Below are 21,045 nucleotides of genomic sequence, written 5' to 3' on the forward strand. Positions count from 1 at the left end.
AGAGAGAGAGAGTGGGTGGGTCTGTTGGCAGCATGTCCTTGGTGGACAGATGCTAATGGTCAGTATCTGCTGATACAATGAATATTTAATATTTTTCCAGTGTTTTTTTTCCTTGTTATATAAATGATAAAACTGATTTTTTTTGTTGTTCAAGGCCTGAAGCCTCAAAGCAGAGATCTCAAGCACTACACACACTCACATGTTTAATATCGCAGTGTGCCGAGGGAACCATGAAACTAGAGAAAGAAAAAGGACCCAGTTGATGACTGATGTTCAAACTGAAAAAATTCACTGATGCGTCCCTCAGATTTATTATTCAGACAGCGTGTCAGCCACACAAAAAGCCCTTTTCCAATCTGAATCAGCATTGCAAATCACAACGTTCAACTCTAATTGATTCTCCTCTTGATTGTTTAAGTGCCATTGACGTTACAAGGTCGAGGAACTAAACCCCATCCTGTGTCATAGACTTCACTCACACTGGTCTGAATTATAACAGGAAAATGTGGCTGATGACGATGATCACCAGGGACATTATATTTAACCCACGCCTTAATAGGAAGCGCTTTGAACTAGATGAAAGCCAGACACGGCTCTTTTGGACCAAAGGTCATGTTTAAATGTCAAAAGAATATCATATCAAAACGCCATGCACACTCATTACTGTGTGCGCCATCATCCATGTCACCGGTGGTTTGCTTGGTATTAATAATAAATGCAAGCATGGCACTGATGCTCTCAGAAACAAGATAGTCTTTGTAACCTTGTTATATGGCCTTCTCCTTCATTGAGAAACCTTAAGCTTTTTTTTTTTTTACTAAGGAAATTCAATAAGCTCCTTTTTCCCAGATGCTTCACTCAGAAGCGCAGTCTTTACATAAATGTACTAAATTATTGCTTTTTCTTTTCTTTTTTCAGAGTAAGCTTTTCGGATTTAGTTAAAAAAGCACATTCTTGTCAGCACTCAGGTGTCTCCCAGATAATTAGATTTCCATCTAAAGCTATTTGCTTTCTTTGTCTCCCAGGACAACAGTAACCGCCGTGACCTGAATGCCAAAGCTGCGTGGCAGTTGGGCTTCACAGGTAAAGGCGTGGTGGTGTCCATCCTGGATGATGGAATAGAGAAGAACCATCCTGACCTCATGCAGAACTATGTGAGTACACCACTCCTCAATGAGCTGGAACATTGGCTGTTCCTTTTGGAGAAGCCGTGTTACCGAACGGAGATAAGAACAGATTCTGAATTACAGATAAGTGTCTGTCTTTGAGCTAAAACGGAACGGCTGGTGGATTTTATTTGAACTACTTGTGTGCAGACAGAGTTTGAGTTTTTTTCAAATTCGCTGGTTTTTCAACAACTTCTCAGAAAAGGCTTACAAGAGCCTGAAATGTAATTAACACGTTGAGCCTTGAATTTCATTGATAATCTATAAAATGATACATTTATTACACTATGAGGAGAAAAGTATTTATATTAATACGTGACCCAAAATGTAATAAGTTGTACGTTTTGGTCTCTGCATTTTGTTGCATTATGGACCTGTTATTACATTTTTTAATTTTATTTGAATAAATACATTACGTTGTTACATGGCTTTTACCAGGTTGCTTCTGCATACGACTAACAGTTTCTCTGTCCCCTCTAAGGACCCGGATGCCAGCTACGATGTGAATGATGGCGACCCCGATCCCCAGCCTCGATACACACAGCTCAACGACAACAGGTAGAGAACCAGACGGATAACGATTTAACGTCCAGTCTTCTCCTCGCTGTCTTTCAGTCCTGGAACCACCCACCCTGGGCTTTCTAAATGCCAACTGTGTGGGCGAACATGTCAGGATGAAATTACACTTGCTCGTTAATTTGTCCCCCTCACTAGTCCGATGGCTAACAGCTGAAATGTAAATAGGCCCGTGGCTCTTTTTCATCCGCTGTGGAGTCAAAGGCAAATGCTACTATGTGGGAACACACAACTAATTAAAGGCCACAGCCTATGGGGTTTGTTTTATCCAAGAGATTTTTCTCCCCCACCATTTAATACTTTAACTTAACAAAAATGGACAAACACCACCAGGGCCTTTGTATAGTCTGTGTTAAGTATAGTAAATCTACACTAGGATTAAAGGCGGAGTCAGCGATTCTTGAAGAATGCTGGTTGTCTAAAATCACTTTTTGGAAAAATCTGAATATCTCCTCACGATCCGCTACCTGTCCGTACTATGCATGCACTGCAAAAAGATCTGGTGTTAATACACAGCCCAGGCTCTGTAGAATGGTATGTAAACAAAGGGAATTTAAACAAAGGGGCCCACAGTGGCTAGCAACATGCCCGTTTACAGAGCCTAGGCTTCCTTTTAACAATGGATTTTTTTTCCAGCACACACACAGTGCGACAGGTAGCAAATCATAAGAAGATATTCACTGATTTTGACTGAGTGATTTTGACAACAGTGTTCTCCGGGAATCACTGACTCCACCTTAAACGCTTTTTCTTTCCAAAAATGGGCAAAAACCACCAGGGCATTTGTATTGTGTGTCTAAGTGGATTAAATCTCCTTAAGGATTAAGGTAGTGTGTAAAGAAAAACTACTTCATGGCAGTGGCCTCTCTGTAGATGGCATTAGGAGTTGTTTACCACCACAGTGATGTCTGGCCGATAATTGATCGAATTAAGTTCATCAGCATTAATGAAACAGAGCAAATCTCTTGGCTCTTGGAGGAGCGCTCCCTCGCTTCCCTTCACTCCTACCGCCTGCCTGCCCGCCTCCTGACTCTAATGTCTGATTCACTATAATCGGCTGTTTGTTTGTGGCCCACTGGCCTGCAAGCGTTTTTATCTGCTAGCCTCACTGTGATTGCTGGTGATGGGTAGAAGAGATTATATTTAGGTATAGATGGAAGCAAACATCCCCAACTGAGACACAGGCCTGGAGCGACCACCGTGAAGCGTGGTGGAATTGTTTTCATTCTCAAAATAGAGTATATAACGCTAGGGCAGAATTATCACACACACACACACACACACACACACACACACACACACACACACACACACACACACACACACACACACACACACACACACACACACAGTTTTTGGTAAAAGTTTTAATAAACACAGTTCAAACAATATGCGGTTGCTTCCTCATTCAAACAAATTAAGCTCTTTTTAAGATGCTGTGCCAGCGCCTGAAACTGTTTCCGACTGTCAACAAAGAACCCTAAATAGTGGGTTTCCTTGTGGAAGAATGTGGAATAACAGCCCTCCACAGATCCACACCCTGTGCCAAGGCATGCTTAAGCTCTCTGGTGTCTCAATGTGGCCCAGAGCCCAGCCCAGACGCTTGCCATTGGTGTTTCCCTCATGCTGCACCTCTTTCCATCCCGCGCTCACCTCAGCCCTTATCTCTTGCCACCCAGCTCTCTGTGTCATCCTCTTGGCAGGACCGACAGAAAAAGAGCGTGTGTGTGTGTGTGTGTGTGTGTGTGTGTGTGTGCGTGTGTGTGCATGCATGCGCGTGTGTACTTGTACAGACATCGTTGTGAGGACCAGTTTTAAAAGTGAGGATATTTTGGCTGGTTCTTCAAATGCCTGTTTGAGGGTAAAGACTTTAGACAGGTTAGAATTAGGTTTCGGAAAGGGTGAATGTAATGGTTGGGGTTGGAAATGTAGTTTTGATGGTAAGGAGCTAGGGAATGCATTATGTCTACGAATGTCCTCACAAGTATAGCTGTACAAAGTGTGTGTGTGTGTGTGTGTGTGTGTGTGTGTGTGTGTGTGTGTGTGTGTGTGTGTGTGTGTGTGTGTGTGTGTGTGTGTGTGTGTGTGTGTGTGACTTCCTTTACAGTGGGCTGGTGCAGATGCATGTGTAAACAACCTGTAGGCGGGCATTCAAATGCATACGGTTGTGTAAGACTGTAAGTGTCTGTTCACTGCAGAAAAGCCCGGCTCTGTTCACCTTCATAAAGATGTCTTTCTCTGCCCGGCATACGGGCAGCAGTAAGGATGGCTCAGGAGCAATGTGCCCATTCACCCTCATGTTTATATAAGGCAGAGTGTCATCTAGATGTTTTTCTTCTCTGCAGGGTTTCCTCTGACTCCTATCAGGACGCTTTCCAAATGTGCATTTCCTGGATTAAACCTGGCCAAACTTGGCACAGAGTTTTGATTTTAGAAAATACTCGACTTATTGCCTCCTGATGTGGAGCAAGGTTAGCTCTCAACATAATTTAAACTATCAGTCAGAATCACTCCGTTCAACATGTGCAGAGTTGTTCTTGATGATGATGTATAAGAAGAACAAGATACTTTGTCCCGAACAGAACAGAGCTGGAGCCCATATTGACCACACACATGTAAATTCAGACATATTTGATGCACAGATATTAGATGACGGGACCTACTTAGCAGTGTTGCAAACAGCAGGCTGATTAATTTTTACCAGACCCTCCATTAATCTCCCTCTGGACATTTTTCTTTTTTCATATTCCACTTTAGCATGCTCCATAAACATGGCCAGCCCTTTCTGTCCTGCAGGCCAGCTCATTTGTAAACTGGCAGAATCATTAAGAGACTTGGGAATGAGCAGCGCAAAAAACAGTTGTTCAGATTTACCTTTGAGGTTTAGAGCAGCCCAGACACTAATGAACAGCAAGCGTTGCTATCCACGGCCTCGACAGCATCAATGATTTTTTTTTTCTCCAGTTAGTAATTAAGCTAATGCAAGAGAGAGAGAGAGAGAGAGAGAGAGAGAGAAAACACCAAGTCAATGAAAGATGTTGTGTGCCAGGCTCTGAATATGGCAGCGAAGTGGAACTTTGAAGATAAAATATAAAAGATCAATGCCACGTCGGACAAGTACATATTTCACAATATTGTGTTTTTCTTCTTGGTGACATGTCCTTTTAGTCATCCTGTTGTTCGGCCCCTAATTTGAATAGATCGCAAACTCCTGGAGCCAATTTTAAACCCCTCGGAAGACTGCTGTATGTTTATGCAGCACAAGAAAATTTGCATCATATAGATAGATAGATAGATAGATAGATAGATAGATAGATAGATAGATAGATAGATAGATAGATAGATAGATAGATAGATAGATAGATAGTGTTATTGTCATTGCATATGATGCATTTTATGATATGATAACATTTTGTTTTCAGGCTCACTCCAACTAGCAGCATTTTAAAGGTCATCAATAGGTGATAATGAATAAGTTATCGTTAAAATCAGTCATAAAAGCTGTTAAATATAAAAATATATAATACATTGAGTTTACATATCGGAGCAAATGAAAAACGGACCAAAAAGCTCCCTTTTTTTCTTTCTCTTTTTTTGCAATGCACATCTTGTAAAGTGTACTAGGTTGAGATGAATCCCTTTTCTTTCCATCACAGCATTGTTTCCCCCAGACACAGTTTGGATACATCTGTATGACAATAGCACGTCTCCTTAGCACGCCTCCGGAGAGACAGGCAGTTTAAGGCTCTGCACAGGGATAATGCTTCTGCCAGCTGTGGGTGAGAATACTGATGGTGTTGCTGGCCTGGAGCCTAGCAGCCCACTGTAGTTGATGTAACCTGAGTTAGTCTCTGAGCGGAGGATCTGCCAAGGGCCTTGTTTGGCTGTAATGGGAACAAGACTCTCTTCAAATTGCTCTTTGTTCACCATAATTTCCTATTATCACCATTATGTAGGACGATCCTGAGGTATTGAGCAACTCGTACTATTCCAAAGGCGTTTTTGAAGTTTTTCCAAGACGTGACTGACTCTATCAATCAAGATTTGGTTGAGATTGATGACTGAAGGCATGGAAGTAGATACAAAGCACATGTTATTCCTGCTGTGTTGAGGTCAGAACTGATGCGGTAAGCAGTGCAGGTAACTAAAGTCTTTCAAGTGGACAGTTTGCATTGTGTTGGTGTTGTGCACCCCACACTAATCTACTGTTGCTGCATTTCGTTTCGGTCTGCTGGAGAGCTTGTCTAAATTAGACCAATGGGGAGCATTCCTCATGATAAATTAAAAGCTTTTTCTTTACTTTTTTTCTTTATTCCTAATACAGTGATACTTTAGGTATAGTAAAAGTAAATATTACATTTTGAATAATTCCATGTATATTTAGTATATAACGTGCGACTCACGTCCAGCAGCGTACTTTAAGTGACACAATTAAAAAGTGACAGTAAGCAAAGAAAGTAAACGGTATAATTATATTAATTAAACAATAATAGCTTAATACCTCAGATACCTAAATCCAAAGCCTATGAATACATAAGTGAAGGCACCACAATTAAAACGTAGCTTAAATAAACTGACAACAAGCCTTTACAAAATCCTTGAACCTCTCTTGTTGCATAGCCTGCTGCGCTATCCGGGCACTTGACTGAGTCATAACATCATGCTCGAGTGCGTTTATTTAGTTGTTGAATAGTAATTGAAAATGTCTCATGTTTATAGCATCAGGATGGATATTAGTTGTTGTTTTTCAAGAAGCGGGGTTTTAGTTGCGAGTTAAGACTTCCCTTTGATCTAGTAGTGAGTGAAGTGGGAGTGTGTGTGCGCCAGGTTTTTCGGCAATTTATCAGACGGACGTTACAGCTGTGATAATTTATCTGTGTGACTTGTTAACAAGCGACTGAACAAGAGCTGCAGTCGCGGTGACAGACAGCCCTTTGTTCCTGCAGACAAAGTGTTGGGAGTCATTTCAACTTGAGGCGCTTCATGTGGTGATCCCCCACTCCCCAATCCCCACCCCAACCCCAACCCGAGGTACAGACACTGCTTAAGCCCCCTTTGCCAAACCGCTATGCCTGGAGGTTAGACCTAGGTTTGGTTTCATGTGATGGCAGGCAGCCTCTTCCAGGACATAGGCTCAGTACAAATGAGTGTACTTTTCACAGACAAATTGAGGACATTCAGTCATGCCTTTGCGCTCATTGTCGGCGGCCCCGCTAGCTCCCTAAGCCCCCCCCACCTCTACCCCATCGTGACTGATCATCCTGTTGGGCAGATGAACTCACAGACTCGAGGTTTCTAATTAGCTCTCGGTATGATTCTGCATTTGGGGATTTGGCCCGTAAACTATAAAAATCTTTACCGTGCATGCCATTTGTAATATAAATTAGCAGTAACCAGTTTAATGGAGCATTATAATGGCTTAGGGCTGTGTGTGTGTGTGTGTGTGTGTGTGTGTGTGTATGTATGCGTGGATGGAATATAACTGTGATGAATAGGCTTATAAAGGTCAGAGAAGGTACAAGATTTTTATTTTGTCCCGAGTACCCAAATTATTTGTCATGCGTAGGTTTCAGGTATTCCTGTCAAGGTGTTTTGTGGTGCTGCTGTACTGCCTTCATCCCTTTTATGTGCCTTTTGTTATTTCTCTCTTGATTTACTCACTTGCTTGTCACAACGGAAATGCCATTAATTAAGATTATTCAGGCATTTTGGACCTGTTGTGTGGAAGTGTTTATTGTTAAGACACCTTTTAAAAGCTAATTAAGTTGGCGAACAATTTGGTTTGGTAGAACAAAACTAGTGCATCATAGGGAAGGATGGGAGATTATGTCGATTAATGAATTAGTTGATATTTAAAAAAATATTAATCAAACTATACTATACTTTATACTCTATACTTTACTGTGGCTCAGTTGGTAGAGCGGGTTGGCCAATGATCAAAGGGTTGGAGGTTCGATCCCCGCCCTGCCGCCTGTGTCATAGTTGTTGTGTCCTTGGGCAAGACGCTTAACCCACCTTGCCTTGTGTGAATGTCGATAGTTAGCCTGCTATCGGTATACGAATGTGTGTGTGAATGGTAACGTGGGAAAGGAAAACAGGTCTCCCTTGCAAAAGAGTCTTCGGTCTCAATGGGATATACCTGTATAAATAAAGGTTAAAAAAAATACTTTTATAGTAATTCATTCTTTTGTAGTAAGTCATTTATTAAAGCAAAAATGCATGAAATGCGTCGTGACCAGCTTTTTCAAATGTTAATATTCAGTAATGACAATTATACTCAGTAGCAGTACATCACAATATATTATGTATTATAAATCTTCATTGTTACAAATATCATTAGGTCTAGCTGTTTGTCTTTAAGCTTTTCTTAATATTCTTCTTTTTCTTAATATTCTTGACCCTTGAATCAACTCCAGATGTAGAAACATATTAGTATGTTTTAGTGTTTATGTTTATTCCCATCCACACTACTGAAATCCTATGTTTAAACACTACACTTAACACCACACAGTAACATCTGACCTTGAATGTAATTTGCTTGACTAAACACTGTTCACACACAAAGCAGTTCTGCTCACAGCAACCTGCAAATCGATAGCTGAATAAAACTGCCCTTGTGTTAGAGACTCGTGAAAGTCATGTTGAATTAATATCAGACAGAGCAGGGCTGCCCTCACATGAAAAAAACCCTTCACAAAAGTCTTTGGCCTAGCGATGCTCTCTGCTTCACATTCGTATTGACCCGGGCAGTGAGTGGGAGAAGTAAAATGATATCATCTTTTATCCATTTTAATCACTCCCGGGAAAATCATGCCAGAGAAGAAAAAAAAACCCTTGATTATGCTAGTAGTTCTCGCTTAATCAGATTCAGAAAAAAAATAACGAGAGAGCTTTGCCTCTGCAACAGCATTTGTATGCTAAGAATCGGTCTACCGTGTAAGTGACTGTAATGAATGTGTCAAAGGAAGGTTTTGGGTTGAAAACAGTGGAGAAACTGTAGAGGTATAGGCCCGTGCATGCTCGGCATCTCATCCCAGACACCTGAGCTGTTCCCTATCATGATTGGCATCACAAACACGGACACACGACTCCAAAATCAACAAGACTCACACTTCCAGGAATGTCAAGATAAATTCCTCTTAAGAAATGGTCCTGATGACATTTGCCTGTGTGTGGGTGTGTGTTTACTTTAGTGTCAATAGAGTTGTTTTGTATTACCTTAACAGTTGGTCCCCTCTCGGCACATTAGACGCGGTGCCAATATTGATTGTGGCATTGACATTAACCTCCACCCCTGATAGCTCATCTCTGCCTCTATAGAGATCTCTAGGGGCCAGACTGTGAATTGCAAATACTCTGACCTCTTGCCATTATACCTGTGTCAGGATTATTAGATTAACACAGTTCTTCAAACATGTTATGGTGAGACACTGCAGGGGAAGCAGGTAACATTTTTTAACTTGGAGATATTATCATGAAACCTTCCCAGTTGATTATTGACAAAAGTTGCTAAAAATCTTTCAGAAATATAATTATGTAACATTTGCATCTCTTAAAGAGGACCTATGATGCTTTTTGACTTTTATGACCTATAAACGTTGTTATGATGATTCATAGTCATGCTTAACCATACTAAATTATCAAATAATGACTTACATGCATTTCGACGTATTCCCTGCTGACCGTCTGGGGTGTCTGTGCAGAGCACTAAACACTATTCTAGCCAGTCGAGAAGTCACGTGTTCAAAGCGGTCTACCCTTTGTAACTTTGTGACGTCGCATGTAACTTCGTGAAGTCACCACGCGGATGTTTCCATGTAAGGTAATGCTGTCACTTCCCTGTTCGCGTCTGCCTCGCGCCCTTATAGGTCCATGCTCGCGCTTCCCGCCACTGAAAGTGTTCCGGAAGGAAGGTAACCAATCACAACGGAGTGGGGTTTGCAGGAGGGGGGAGGGGAGCGGAGATTGCCGAAGCACAGGCGGAGGGAGCCGAAGCACACGCACTCAAGTGTTGACAGGACGTGCTGGATCGCCAAAATAAGAGAAAGAGCTTCCCGAAAATCTACATAGTGTTTTGTGATGTGATTCGTGTCAGATTGCTCTATAGCAGTGTAAAACAAGAAATTAAGACCAGAAAAGTAGTATAATAGGTCCTCTTTAAGAAACCAAAAAATATATCTGTTAGATAGAGCCAAAGTTAAAGGTTTTACAAAGCAGATTTTTGATAGACTTTTTTCTTTTTCTAAATGTTAAAAATACTATGAGCAGGTCTTAAAACACAATGTATCATAAATCAGACAATTTACAACATAAAAAAATCCTTCTGTAATAACCTTCAGAATAGTTCTTAGGAGGATTATAGAACGTTAAATTGATTTAAGTGCTTTAGAAGGTGACATTTTTGGGTTCAAAAATAATTTACATAATGGCCGTTAAAGATGGTTATATAGGAGAAATATACAGACACAAACAGACAAGGTTTAGTCAATAAACACCTAGGTAAATGTACATTTTTGTTAGAAAGAAGAAATGCTATCGATGAAAATTGCCAAAAATCGCAAAAATGACAAGTGCTTGAAAAAACAATGTTCTTGCCGTTAAGTGTCTCGGCTTAGACAGTGCTGCAGGCCACTCAGTTCGTTTGAGTGATTCATACTTTTATTTAGCGCTCATTATTAACTGATAATAGCAGTTTTGGCAGCCTTGCCTCAGAATTAATGTCCATATCCTGACAGGGGGGGATATAGTCTATTGTGTCAGGGGAGGAGGATGTCTGCTGGTGTGGTGTTTTTACTCTTGTGTTTTTGGTTTTGGCTTTGGCCCAGTCCTGCCTTAATGGAAGCCTGCTGGCTGGAGATAGTTCCTTCATGTCCAGTGCTCTCTCTCTCTCTCTCTCTCTCTCACTCTCTCTCTCTCTCTCTCGTTCTCTCTGTTGTTCTCCTGATGTTGCCCAGGCTCCAGCATTCCTGTGTCTGGGAATGGGCTTCACTCTGGTGGGGAAAGCACCTTCGGGTTTTGAGGGGCATTAACAGAGAACATGTCCATCTGGCAGACCCAGGGCCAGTGCACCTGACTGGAATGTGATCATCAGCAGCAGCCCCTCTTTTTAGTATGGCAGATTCTTGGATCTCTTCACCACAATGCCTGCAGCTAGATCTTATGACAGAGGCTTCATAAAAAGACCCATTGTGAAAATGGCAAATCATATCCCCAATTTCCTCCCCTGTGTGGTGGTAGCTGCATGTCATCTTATTTCTTCCCTTTTTACCTTGGACTTGATTGAGACCCCCGTAGGCATTTCCAAGGTTCCCCTAATGCTAAAATACCAAAAGATAATGTCTGGTGGGCTCTGCGCTCGTTCGCTAAATGTTTTTCTTCCCTGACAAATGGGGATTCCGATTTGTTTGAAGGAGGCAAAGCCAAGAACCTGTCTCCCGGAGTTTGTTTTGCCTCGGCCTACAGTTCCACATTGGTACAAGAGAGAGCACATTCTTTCACAAGCAACCGCTGTTAGCCATGAATGCTACCTGTGGGTATATATAAATATATATTCAGTAAAATGCTGCGTCATTAGTGGAATGACACTTACAGGGATAAGTAGCTTCCTTAAACAAGACTCTAATTTTTTCTCCTGCTTCCCTTTCTCCAGGCATGGAACCCGATGTGCAGGAGAAGTTGCCGCGGTAGCAAACAACGGGATCTGCGGAGTCGGTGTGGCCTACAACGCCAAGATTGGAGGTACAGTCCAATAAAAGAACATGTAAAATGATTTATATGATTTCACTGTGGGTGAACTTGTCTCTATGTTTTCATTTCTTGACTGCCAGAATAACTGAAATACTTGTTCTGCTGCTGCAGCGTCAGTGTTATTTTCAGACCATTTCCCAGGCTCAGCATGCCACTGAATCCCTTTTTAAAGTTGTGACGTGGATTGCCAATATACTGTAACTGTATTGAATTTGTATGGAGTAACAGTATTCAAAGAGCGTGGTGATAGGCAGTTTCTGAAATGGTACAACACGATATAGTGTGTGGGGAAAGTGAGTCAAATTTAGTTTTTCCTCTGCTTGTATGAGAAGCAAAAACATAAATGGGATGATATAACTCACTCCTAATGTTCCATATCTACTGGAAATTGGTGCGGACAAAACATAATACCCACCCTTCAGTGTGCATTCAAATACAAATCCTTATGTGTTGCTATACGACCACAAAAAGCACCAGAGTTGAATTGAAACGTCTCCGACATGACAAGCTTCATAAGGATGGGGGTTTGTTGCAGAGCTGCCGTGCTGTGTTGCATTATACAGTACAGATGTATCTAATAAAGTGCTAACTGTATGTATTAAGAGACATCTGGTCGTGGCTGGTGCTGATGTCGGAAAGAGATGAAGGAGAGAGAGAGACATGTAGGTCTGCAGGCTTGAAAAATGCTGCCTTTTTATAGTATAGTTAAAGGCAAAACGCCCACACTACAAGATTTTATTTTTTCGGAGGCGGCGTGTCACTCGAGGGCTGAAGTTAAATTGTCAGAAAAAAAGCAAACGTTTGGCAGGCCCTCGTTGAGCCACTGCTGAGATCTCGGCTTCCTCTGTTCTCAAAGACGCCTGATTGTGTCACTCCAGCCAATGACATTTCATCACTCAGTGTCACCACTCTTTATGTGCAAGCAGCGGGGTTGCCGAGTTTCCCTCTTTTTTTTTTTCTTTTTTTTTTCCCCCAGTGAAATAAAAGACCAAATTACCTTGTTTTTCATAAAAAATTTCTCCATCTCTGTTTTCATCTGAAAAGCACATGAGTAAATGATTCTTTGATTTTGTGAGCTGAGATGAGACAATTAGTCGATTATCAAAATAGTAGCTGTGTAATTGACTTAATCAGTTAATTTTTGTAATTTTTCAAAGCTAAATGGCAAACATTTTCTGGTCACAGCTCCTCCAGGGGAGGATTTGTTGCTTTTATCTGTAGTTTTTATCAAATGTTCCAGGGTTTTGGACAGTGAGTAACATGTTCACTTTATTCTAGACTGGAAGGAATCTTTAATTGAATTAACTGAGGAAATAGTTACTGTGCTAACGTTGGGTGAGAGAGGAAATTAAGAGGGGAGAACTGGATCAAGGCTGAACTTTCTTTAACCCGCCAATGTTCTTTCTTACTCTTGTTCTATGTATTTCTATTGTGCTGCAGAGTGAGTGAGCGTACAGTTCTGGTGACAAGGTGTGAGCTAATTTTACAAATAGGACTAAAATGTGATGATTAAAATCACTGCAAATGGAAAAGCATCTTCTCTCAAAGATAAAAGATATCTAGTGTTTAGTGAGACACACAAACACACAGTAGATTCTACTGATTTACAATATCGAGGAGCATATTGTGAAATGTTAAGTTGTTTGTTGGTAAAATAATTTAGCACCCTACAGCGAACAAACTGACATTGATGTTTATGTTCCCATTCTTCAAAAGATATATCACATAAAAAAAATGTAATCGCAAACTACTTACTTTTTTATTTCATGGTGATTTTATTTTGAGCTTTCTCTCTTAGTAAAATGTTCAAATTGAAGAAAAAATGAAATGTCTGATCAGCATTAAAGTGAGTTGTTGTTTGTCACATCGCTGGTACCTGTGCACATGTGTTTTATATTAGATACAGGACATGTTATTTCTGCTGACTCTGCGGTGTAGTGTAATAACGTGTAGTTAATTTCAAATGTTGGAGATTGTTTATCCCAGGGCGTGCTCTCATTACCTCTCTGCTTATCTTCAGAACAGCGCCATAACTCTCTGGTCTTTATGATCATACCAGATGGCATGTGGGAAAATACCACATGGGCTTCAGCTTCTCTCACAAAACTGTGTGTGTGTGTGTGTGTGTGTGTGTGTGTGTGTGTGTGTGTGTGTGTGTGTGTGTGTGTGTGTGTGTGTGTGTGTGTGTGTGTGTGTGTGTGTGTGTGTGTGTGTGTGTGTGTGTGTGTGTGTGTGTGTGTGTGTGTGTGTGTGTGTGTGTGTGTGTGTGTGTGTGTGTGTGTGTGTGTGTGTGTGTGTGTGTGTGTGTGTGTGTGTGTGTGTGTGTGTGTGTGCGGTCATGCAGGGGGAGTAGAAGGCATTGTGCTTTCATCCACTCCTGAGGCTATTTTCTATAAGTCGAAACGCAAACACTAAAACAAACTCCCACTAAAAACAGTCCGAGAGCAAGTTTGTTTTATTTAATTTATTATTTAAAAACAGGTAATCTCATTGAGCCACAGGATCTCATTCTCAAGAGACGCCTGTTTGTGTGTCAATTACAGCTCTACAACTGTGAAGCCTATGTAAAGAGACGAGATGCGTATACACATAGCAAATGTTTGTTATTCGGCTTCTGGTGTCTTCTACACTCTTATTGACCTTGTATGTCAATAAATTGATTGGTTCAAACTAAAGCTTAGATTTATTCTAATTAAAACGTAAGGCTATCTTTATGCAGCAGTAGTATCTTAGTTGTTCCCTACCCCTAATTTAACCAGAGTTGTTGCATCTCTGACAGGTAATTTGTACTGTTGCTTGTTGTGATACATGACTCGCTAGCAACTACAGCTAACAACCTACACAGTTGGACAATTTTACTGGGAAAAATCATGCAAAAATTGTCATGAACAACATTTTTAATTTCAATGTACACAACATAGCTGCCATGGATTTAATTTCAGGTATAAAATCTTCATTCATACCTATTTTCCAACCTTTCAAATCGTAGTTTTGATGTTTTCATATGAGACATCGAAACTGACTTCATAATTAACAGGCATAAGCTTGAAGCACAATATATTATAGACATCACAGGAACACAAAAGAGCCCAGATTGTCCTGCAAACAAGTGGCATTCTTCAAAACGCCCAAAGACAAAAGGCTTCTTGCCCAAACGGTCATTTTAAATGCATAGCAGCACGGCCGCTTTATTTATGTAGGTGGCCAGGGAGCATATCTTGGAGAGGTAGAGTGCAAAAAGCATCTGTGTCTCTTCGGCGGCCCACTTACCCCCATGCCACCTGCTATACTGCAGCTCATTATTCAGCCAATACACTCCTGTGAAATATCTCCAACACACATTGGCTGGCTTCGATCTTCCAGGACTCATAAGTTTGTCTGAGGTAAAGCTAGTCCCTCCGGTTACATGAAAGTACAATAAATAAAGCAGCAAGTTTCTATAGTTGTGGGCTCTGAGCTGGTTTCCCCCAGTGTCACCACCTCGAATACCTTCAAACTATTGCATTCAGTCAAGTCTTTTAATAAAAAGTAGTTCTGAACATTCTGGGAAATATGCTACGAGAAGTTCTATCTCTGTCCTTTAAATAACTTCTTATCAAAGCAAGTCTTCATGGATTTACACTTTGTTTTTCTTGTATTAATCCAACGGAGACATGAGAGAATTGTTGATCTTATCATCTCTCGCCAAGAAAGCAATTTCCCAGTAGAGATCAGCTATTCCTTTTTACAAATTAGTTGATGTATTTCTTTTTTGTTTAGTTTAGTTTTTCTCATACACAGGGCAAAATGTGCCAGAAAGCGCACTTCGACTTTCATATTGAACCAGCAGTTAAAGATTTTCTCATTTGGTGAAAAAAGCTCAATTGACTTAAACCTCCTACAAAGAATTATTAAGCCATTAGCGGAAAAAAACTCTATTTTTACATAGTTATTATGAATGCCTTTACCCAAGTGTGATTTACCGGGAACTTATATGAATCAATTTACAGCAGGCGAACCGGAACATCGTGTTTGTATGAACGTTACAAAATCAAAGTTCACATATAAAAACATTACCTCATCGCGACAAATCCTGCAGTCGCTCTTTCACTCGCTTCCCAAACAAATGCATACGCGTTAGCTAAGACCGGAGTCCGATTCAAGTCGGAATCTAGGACTAAGGTACCCCAACCCTTGTTTATAATACTTTAATGTGCATGATATACACAGTAAACACACACACAAATAGCTATTGAATCATGGTGCGCTTTCAACTTTTGGGACACATTCATATTATGGGATGTGGACTGACGGTACTAGAGTCTCCTCAACGGAACATGTCGCCCTCTCACTAAAGTGCGGGCTGCCATGGAAACACTAGCAGCTCAGTTCTTTTGGAGCTCTTCAAAGAGCCAGTGCTTGGTTGCTTTAGCCCGTATAGAACAGCATGGAGTAACCTGACCTGCATCAAAGGGATGAAATGTGTTTGTTTTTTAAGGTGTCTTCTTCTCTCCCTGTGTGGAGGAACATTGCTGAGACAGAGGAAAGAGTTCTGTTGCGAGAGAAAAAGCTCCCTGAACTAAAAGCAGAAATAATTGATTTGGACAAAACATATTTATCTCGCTGCAAGCCCAATCTCCTGCATAATTTTGTGTTTGATCTCTGTTACAGCACTTCTACAATGATGACTTTTAATGGCTTATAAATCATCCCAAATTGAAGCCTTTCTGTTGTAAACAACTTTGATTCACTACACTCTCTTTCATCTAGCTGTGAAGATGGAGACGACTGATATGTTCTTTCATTTTTTGTATTTTTTTTATCTGAATTTTCGGTCTCAGAAGTCACACTTGAGAAGTCAGTCCACCCACAAAGCAATTGATCTCGGTCCGTGTCTGTCTGTCTTTTTGTTTATTTATTTTATTTTTTCAAACCTAGCACCAAGTCAAGCACCAAAACAAATCAATGGAGATGGTGTTAGTTTTCCTTGCGCGGGGGGTCTATAAGAAACTCAGTGTGTGCACAGATAATGAACTCCAGCAGCGAGGGTTCTGTATAAATACACATAGATATTGTACAACCTTGCAAACAAGGCTGGAAATATGCAAATGACCTTGTACTGCACACAGCGGCATGTCAGACCTTTTTGAACATGAAAACGCAGTCGGGTCAAACTACAGAAGCTGCTACACTATGAACCAAAGCCTAGAGCTGCCGACTAGAGGAACAGGATCCTGCTAGAATTCTGTCTTCTACGGGTGGTGAAAAAAATCTATTCATGTAAAAAATTAATTCTGCATTTTCGAATCAGCAAAAATCAATATTATAAAAAAAAAGCTTCAAATTAAAATGGACATGGACTTTAATTTGGTTTCATACCATAATAAGCCACAGCACCTTTTAGCTCACAGTGGACTGGAGTGGATGCTGAAATACTCCTTAGAACTGAATGGAGAAATCCATTTGTTATCGGGAATCCTTATGAATCCAAATCGAATTGTGGGATCCCAAAAGATTCACCGCCCTACTGTCATCATCAGCAACACTTTTCGATTTTTCAGTGTAAAGTTACTTTTTGTGGTAAAAGTAGCACTCCTATAACATTGTTGCATTCATAATAGAAGTTTAAAAAGCAAAGAGAGGCTCAAAATCATTGCAGCAGAACCAGAGATTTTGACTTCTTTACACAAAACACATTATTCTTCCTTGTCAAAACCTGCCAAAAATGTCAGTTATGCAACAGTGTTTACTACACGCACAACAACTTGACAGCACAATGAAAAATGAAGAGGTACTGCTCAAGGAATTTTCATTATTTAGTTACGGTTGGAGTTGTACATACTCAATTTAACTTGGAACAAGATTTACATTAACAATTTAAACCAACAACAATGACTAACACCAGATTTTGTTTTGCATAGAAGATTACTTTTCATCAATTTTGCATTTAGCAAAAAAAAAATATTTACATAAAATATGTGTCTTTTTCAACCTGTGGTGCCCACGCTGTTCCAATGAGGCTGTTCCCAGTCTTCAACGTGACTCAACTGAGTTTCGCTTTTGTCTTATGTCCATTATTTATAAATAGCTTGTAAGTACTAAGAACATCTTCTCTGTTTTGTGTGTCTTGTGTGTTTTTGTGTGATTGTGAATGCAGGTGTGCGTATGCTGGACGGAGAGGTGACTGACATGGTGGAGGCCCAGTCTCTCAGTCTGAACCCCCAACACATTGACGTCTACAGTGCCAGCTGGGGACCGGAGGATGACGGCAAAACTGTGGATGGACCGGCCAAACTCGCCAAAGAAGCCTTTCTGCGTGGAGTCACAGAGGTGTGTGTGTGTGTGTGTGTGCGTGTGTGTTTCTGACTCAAACCACTTTCAGGGACAAACACTGGACTTAAGACGAGTTGATCGGGGATGGTGCGTGCAAAAACGTTTATCTTCGGGCCGACGGTTAAAGAGAATATATTATAGTCATTTTCAGGTCTTTTTTTATGTTGTACTCCAATCAAGCAGCTAGACATCAGGCATGTACTGGTGAGGCTTAGAGCTGGTCTCCTGGAAATGAATGCAACTCTTTGCAAAGTCCCCAAAAGTGACCTAAGACAAAGTGTGTGTGTGTGTGTGTGTTTGTGTGTGTGTGTGTGTGTTTGTGTGTTTGTGTGTGTGTGTGTGTGTGTGTGTGTGTGTGTGTGTGTGTGTGTGTGTGTGTGTGTGTGTGTGTGTGTGTGTGTGTGTGTGTGTGTGTGTGTGTGTGTGTGTGTGTGTGTGTGTGTGTGTGTGTGTGTGTGTGTGTGTGTGTGTGTGTGTGTGTGTGTGTGTGTGTGTGTGACACAAATTATTTACTGCCTGTGTGTTGCCGCCTTTCAGCAGTCAGTAATTGAACTGTTCAAGCATGAGAGGACACAAACGTGGAGAACAAAGCAGTGTTTTGACCCTGACAATTATGAATAGAAGGGAATGTCCTCTGAAAGCCACCGGGGAGAACCATCTTGGAAAGTGATTAGAGGCAGCACTGACAGAAGAAATGAAGTCTGAACATATTGATTGTTAGTTGGAGGGCACTTGCTTCTTAAATTGCAAACTCATCTTTTTATCTCTCAGATATTCAGCATGTGGTCTCTTCAAGTGTGAAATGTATTTTTTATTATTTTTTATTATCTTTTTTTCTAATCAAGGTTGTTTTCAAATAACAATTAAACAGCTGCTGGAGCCGTAAATTAAAAAAAAGCATTTTCTTTTCCAAAAGCCTCCAAACACACATGCAATATGCTCATATGAGTAGAGATTTTAAGGCAGTTTTTGCATATAGTACTATTCAGACACAAGGCAATGCAAAGTGCTTAACAGGGGCATACAAATTAAGACAGGAGAACATATTCAGATTGCATTTAAGAGATCATTCACAATTAGTGAAAACAGGGAGAAAAATTGTTTAAAAAAAAAGTAAGGAAATTGGATTTAAAATACAATAAAAACAAGTGGGGAGAAAAAAAGGGGGATTTCTTTTCATCTAACAACATCTGAATGTGAATATGCGCCAAAGGGGAAGCACATGGTCGTTTAAGCAGTCCTGCTGTTGTGACAGTGTCAGGCGTGTTAAAATGCTCAAGTCAACAGTTTAATAAGAACACGGATCGGCCCCCTGGCTCCCACATCTGCACTCCATGAATAAACACATCCATCCGCTCTTGTTACAGAGCAGGCCCGACTCAAGGCATTTGCCATAAAGCTGATTGGAAGCGCTGACACTGACTACTAACATAATTGCCCGAGTGACAGCGCTGTCAGACGGCGATGTGGGCGGTGCGTAGCCGGGGTTTTGATCAATGCAAAAAGAGAGAGACGGCTTCACTCAATACAATAAAGCGGCTCTTAGACGGGAATTATTGCACTTCAAAGGCTTGAGAGGTTGGATGATTTATCACAATGAGCCGTTGTCATATAGTGGCTTTTTTGTTTTGCTTTGCTGTCATGCGATATTTAGCTCTTTTTAATTTACCGAGTGACCACCGCGGCCTCTCCCGCTGTATGCTGTAGATTTAATGGGGCCCTTTTCTGCAAAATGAGCCTCCTTTTTTTAACTGAATCTGCCATCCCGTAATTGGGATTCCTATTAAAGATTGAATGGGATTTTGTTCTTTTTCCCTGTAAGCGGCCTGAACTAGTTTTTGATTCGTCTGTACTGTGCGTTTTCTCCAGGGTCGTGGCGGTTTAGGCTCCATCTTTGTGTGGGCTTCTGGGAACGGAGGTCGGGAGAAGGACAGCTGTAACTGTGACGGCTACACCAACAGCATCTACACCCTGTCCATCAGCAGCTCCACACAGAACGGCAACGTGCCCTGGTACAGCGAGGCCTGCTCCTCAACCCTCGCTACCACCTACAGCTCGGGGAACCTCAACGAGAAGCAGATAGTGAGTTTATGTTCTTTTATTACTATCTGTGTGTCCCTCACATTAACATTAACTTCCATGTCTTTGGTAAAAAAGGAGGGATATTCATATTACGAAATAAAATCTTTTACTAGGGGTGGTCTACTATTGCCCGATTCGCCTGCCAATCTCAGAGTCGAATAGTCACAAGCTTTGGTTATGAAACAACCAACATTGTATTCCAGCTATATAAGTTAAGTTACTTTATGAGTCAATTGTTACATTGAAATGAGTCTTTCCGCATATCCCCTGTCAAGTTACCACACTTGGGACGGGGGTCAGAGTGCAGGGTCAGCCGTAGTACACTGCCCCTGGAGCAGTTTGGGGTTAAGAGTCTTGCTCAAGGACACAATGGTAGAGATGGTGGGCACCGTAGACGTAATACCAGCCACTACTAGTTTTACTACAAACACCCTCCTGTCCGGTGTCCGGGGATCGAACCAGCGACCTCATTGTTACTGGTCGGCCACCTTTTCCTCTAAACCATCCTATCACCCTCTGATATATGGGGCTGCTGAATGTCCGATTTTCCATAATTGCTTTGTTTATCCCAATAAATCATGATACATCAGCTATTGTGGTATAAACATCAGCCTATTATACTGTTAATGAAAATTTTGAAAATAACTCTTAAGCTTCTAATCAATCTCCTTTAGTGTGGTGAATAAATCATCTTGGTAAACTAAGTCACAATAAAATCAATTCTTATGCCAAGTCAAGAAGACAAACAGTAATTGGGTTTTTCAGCCCCTTTGCCTGGTTTGGACAAAAGGGGAAGCCAATATCGCAAATGAGAATATGGATCAATGAGCATAAAAGATGATTCAGCTATAGACAAGACTTTACCAATTAGATTCAACTATGTAAATTCATAGGCAGGGACATTCCTACTCTTTACATCTGTTTTTCTCTTCGCAACACATAACATTTATTACAGGCTCATAGTATGATTAGCACTGAAACAGTTCATCCATGAGTCGATTGAGCAACTCCAGTCTTGATTAACTAAAGTTGGCTTGTGGAGTATTCTTGTAAACAAGTAAAGTTTACTTCAGTGTTACTCACCACAACACATGGTGTGCGTCATTGAGGTCCAACAAACATGTTTAATTCATCTCCTTCCTCATAAAACATTTGTTTACAT

General features: G+C 40.9%; 1 protein-coding gene across 2 annotated transcripts in view; it reads left to right on the forward strand.

Moving 5' to 3' along the window:
- furina (furin (paired basic amino acid cleaving enzyme) a) overlaps positions 1 to 21,045 on the forward strand; it is a 94,434-nt gene that overhangs the window by 54,817 nt on the left and 18,572 nt on the right. For both annotated transcript variants that reach the window (XM_080030629.1, XM_080030628.1), the window contains exons 5-9: positions 1,026 to 1,154; positions 1,648 to 1,724; positions 11,392 to 11,480; positions 17,626 to 17,798; positions 19,671 to 19,883. In XM_080030629.1, coding sequence (XP_079886755.1) covers positions 1,026 to 1,154; positions 1,648 to 1,724; positions 11,392 to 11,480; positions 17,626 to 17,798; positions 19,671 to 19,883 — 681 coding nt within the window. The remainder of the gene's footprint in view (positions 1 to 1,025; positions 1,155 to 1,647; positions 1,725 to 11,391; positions 11,481 to 17,625; positions 17,799 to 19,670; positions 19,884 to 21,045) is intronic.

Source organism: Ammodytes marinus (genome assembly GCF_949987685.1).
Source record: "Ammodytes marinus genome assembly, chromosome: 1".
Lineage (NCBI taxonomy): Eukaryota > Metazoa > Chordata > Actinopteri > Uranoscopiformes > Ammodytidae > Ammodytes > Ammodytes marinus.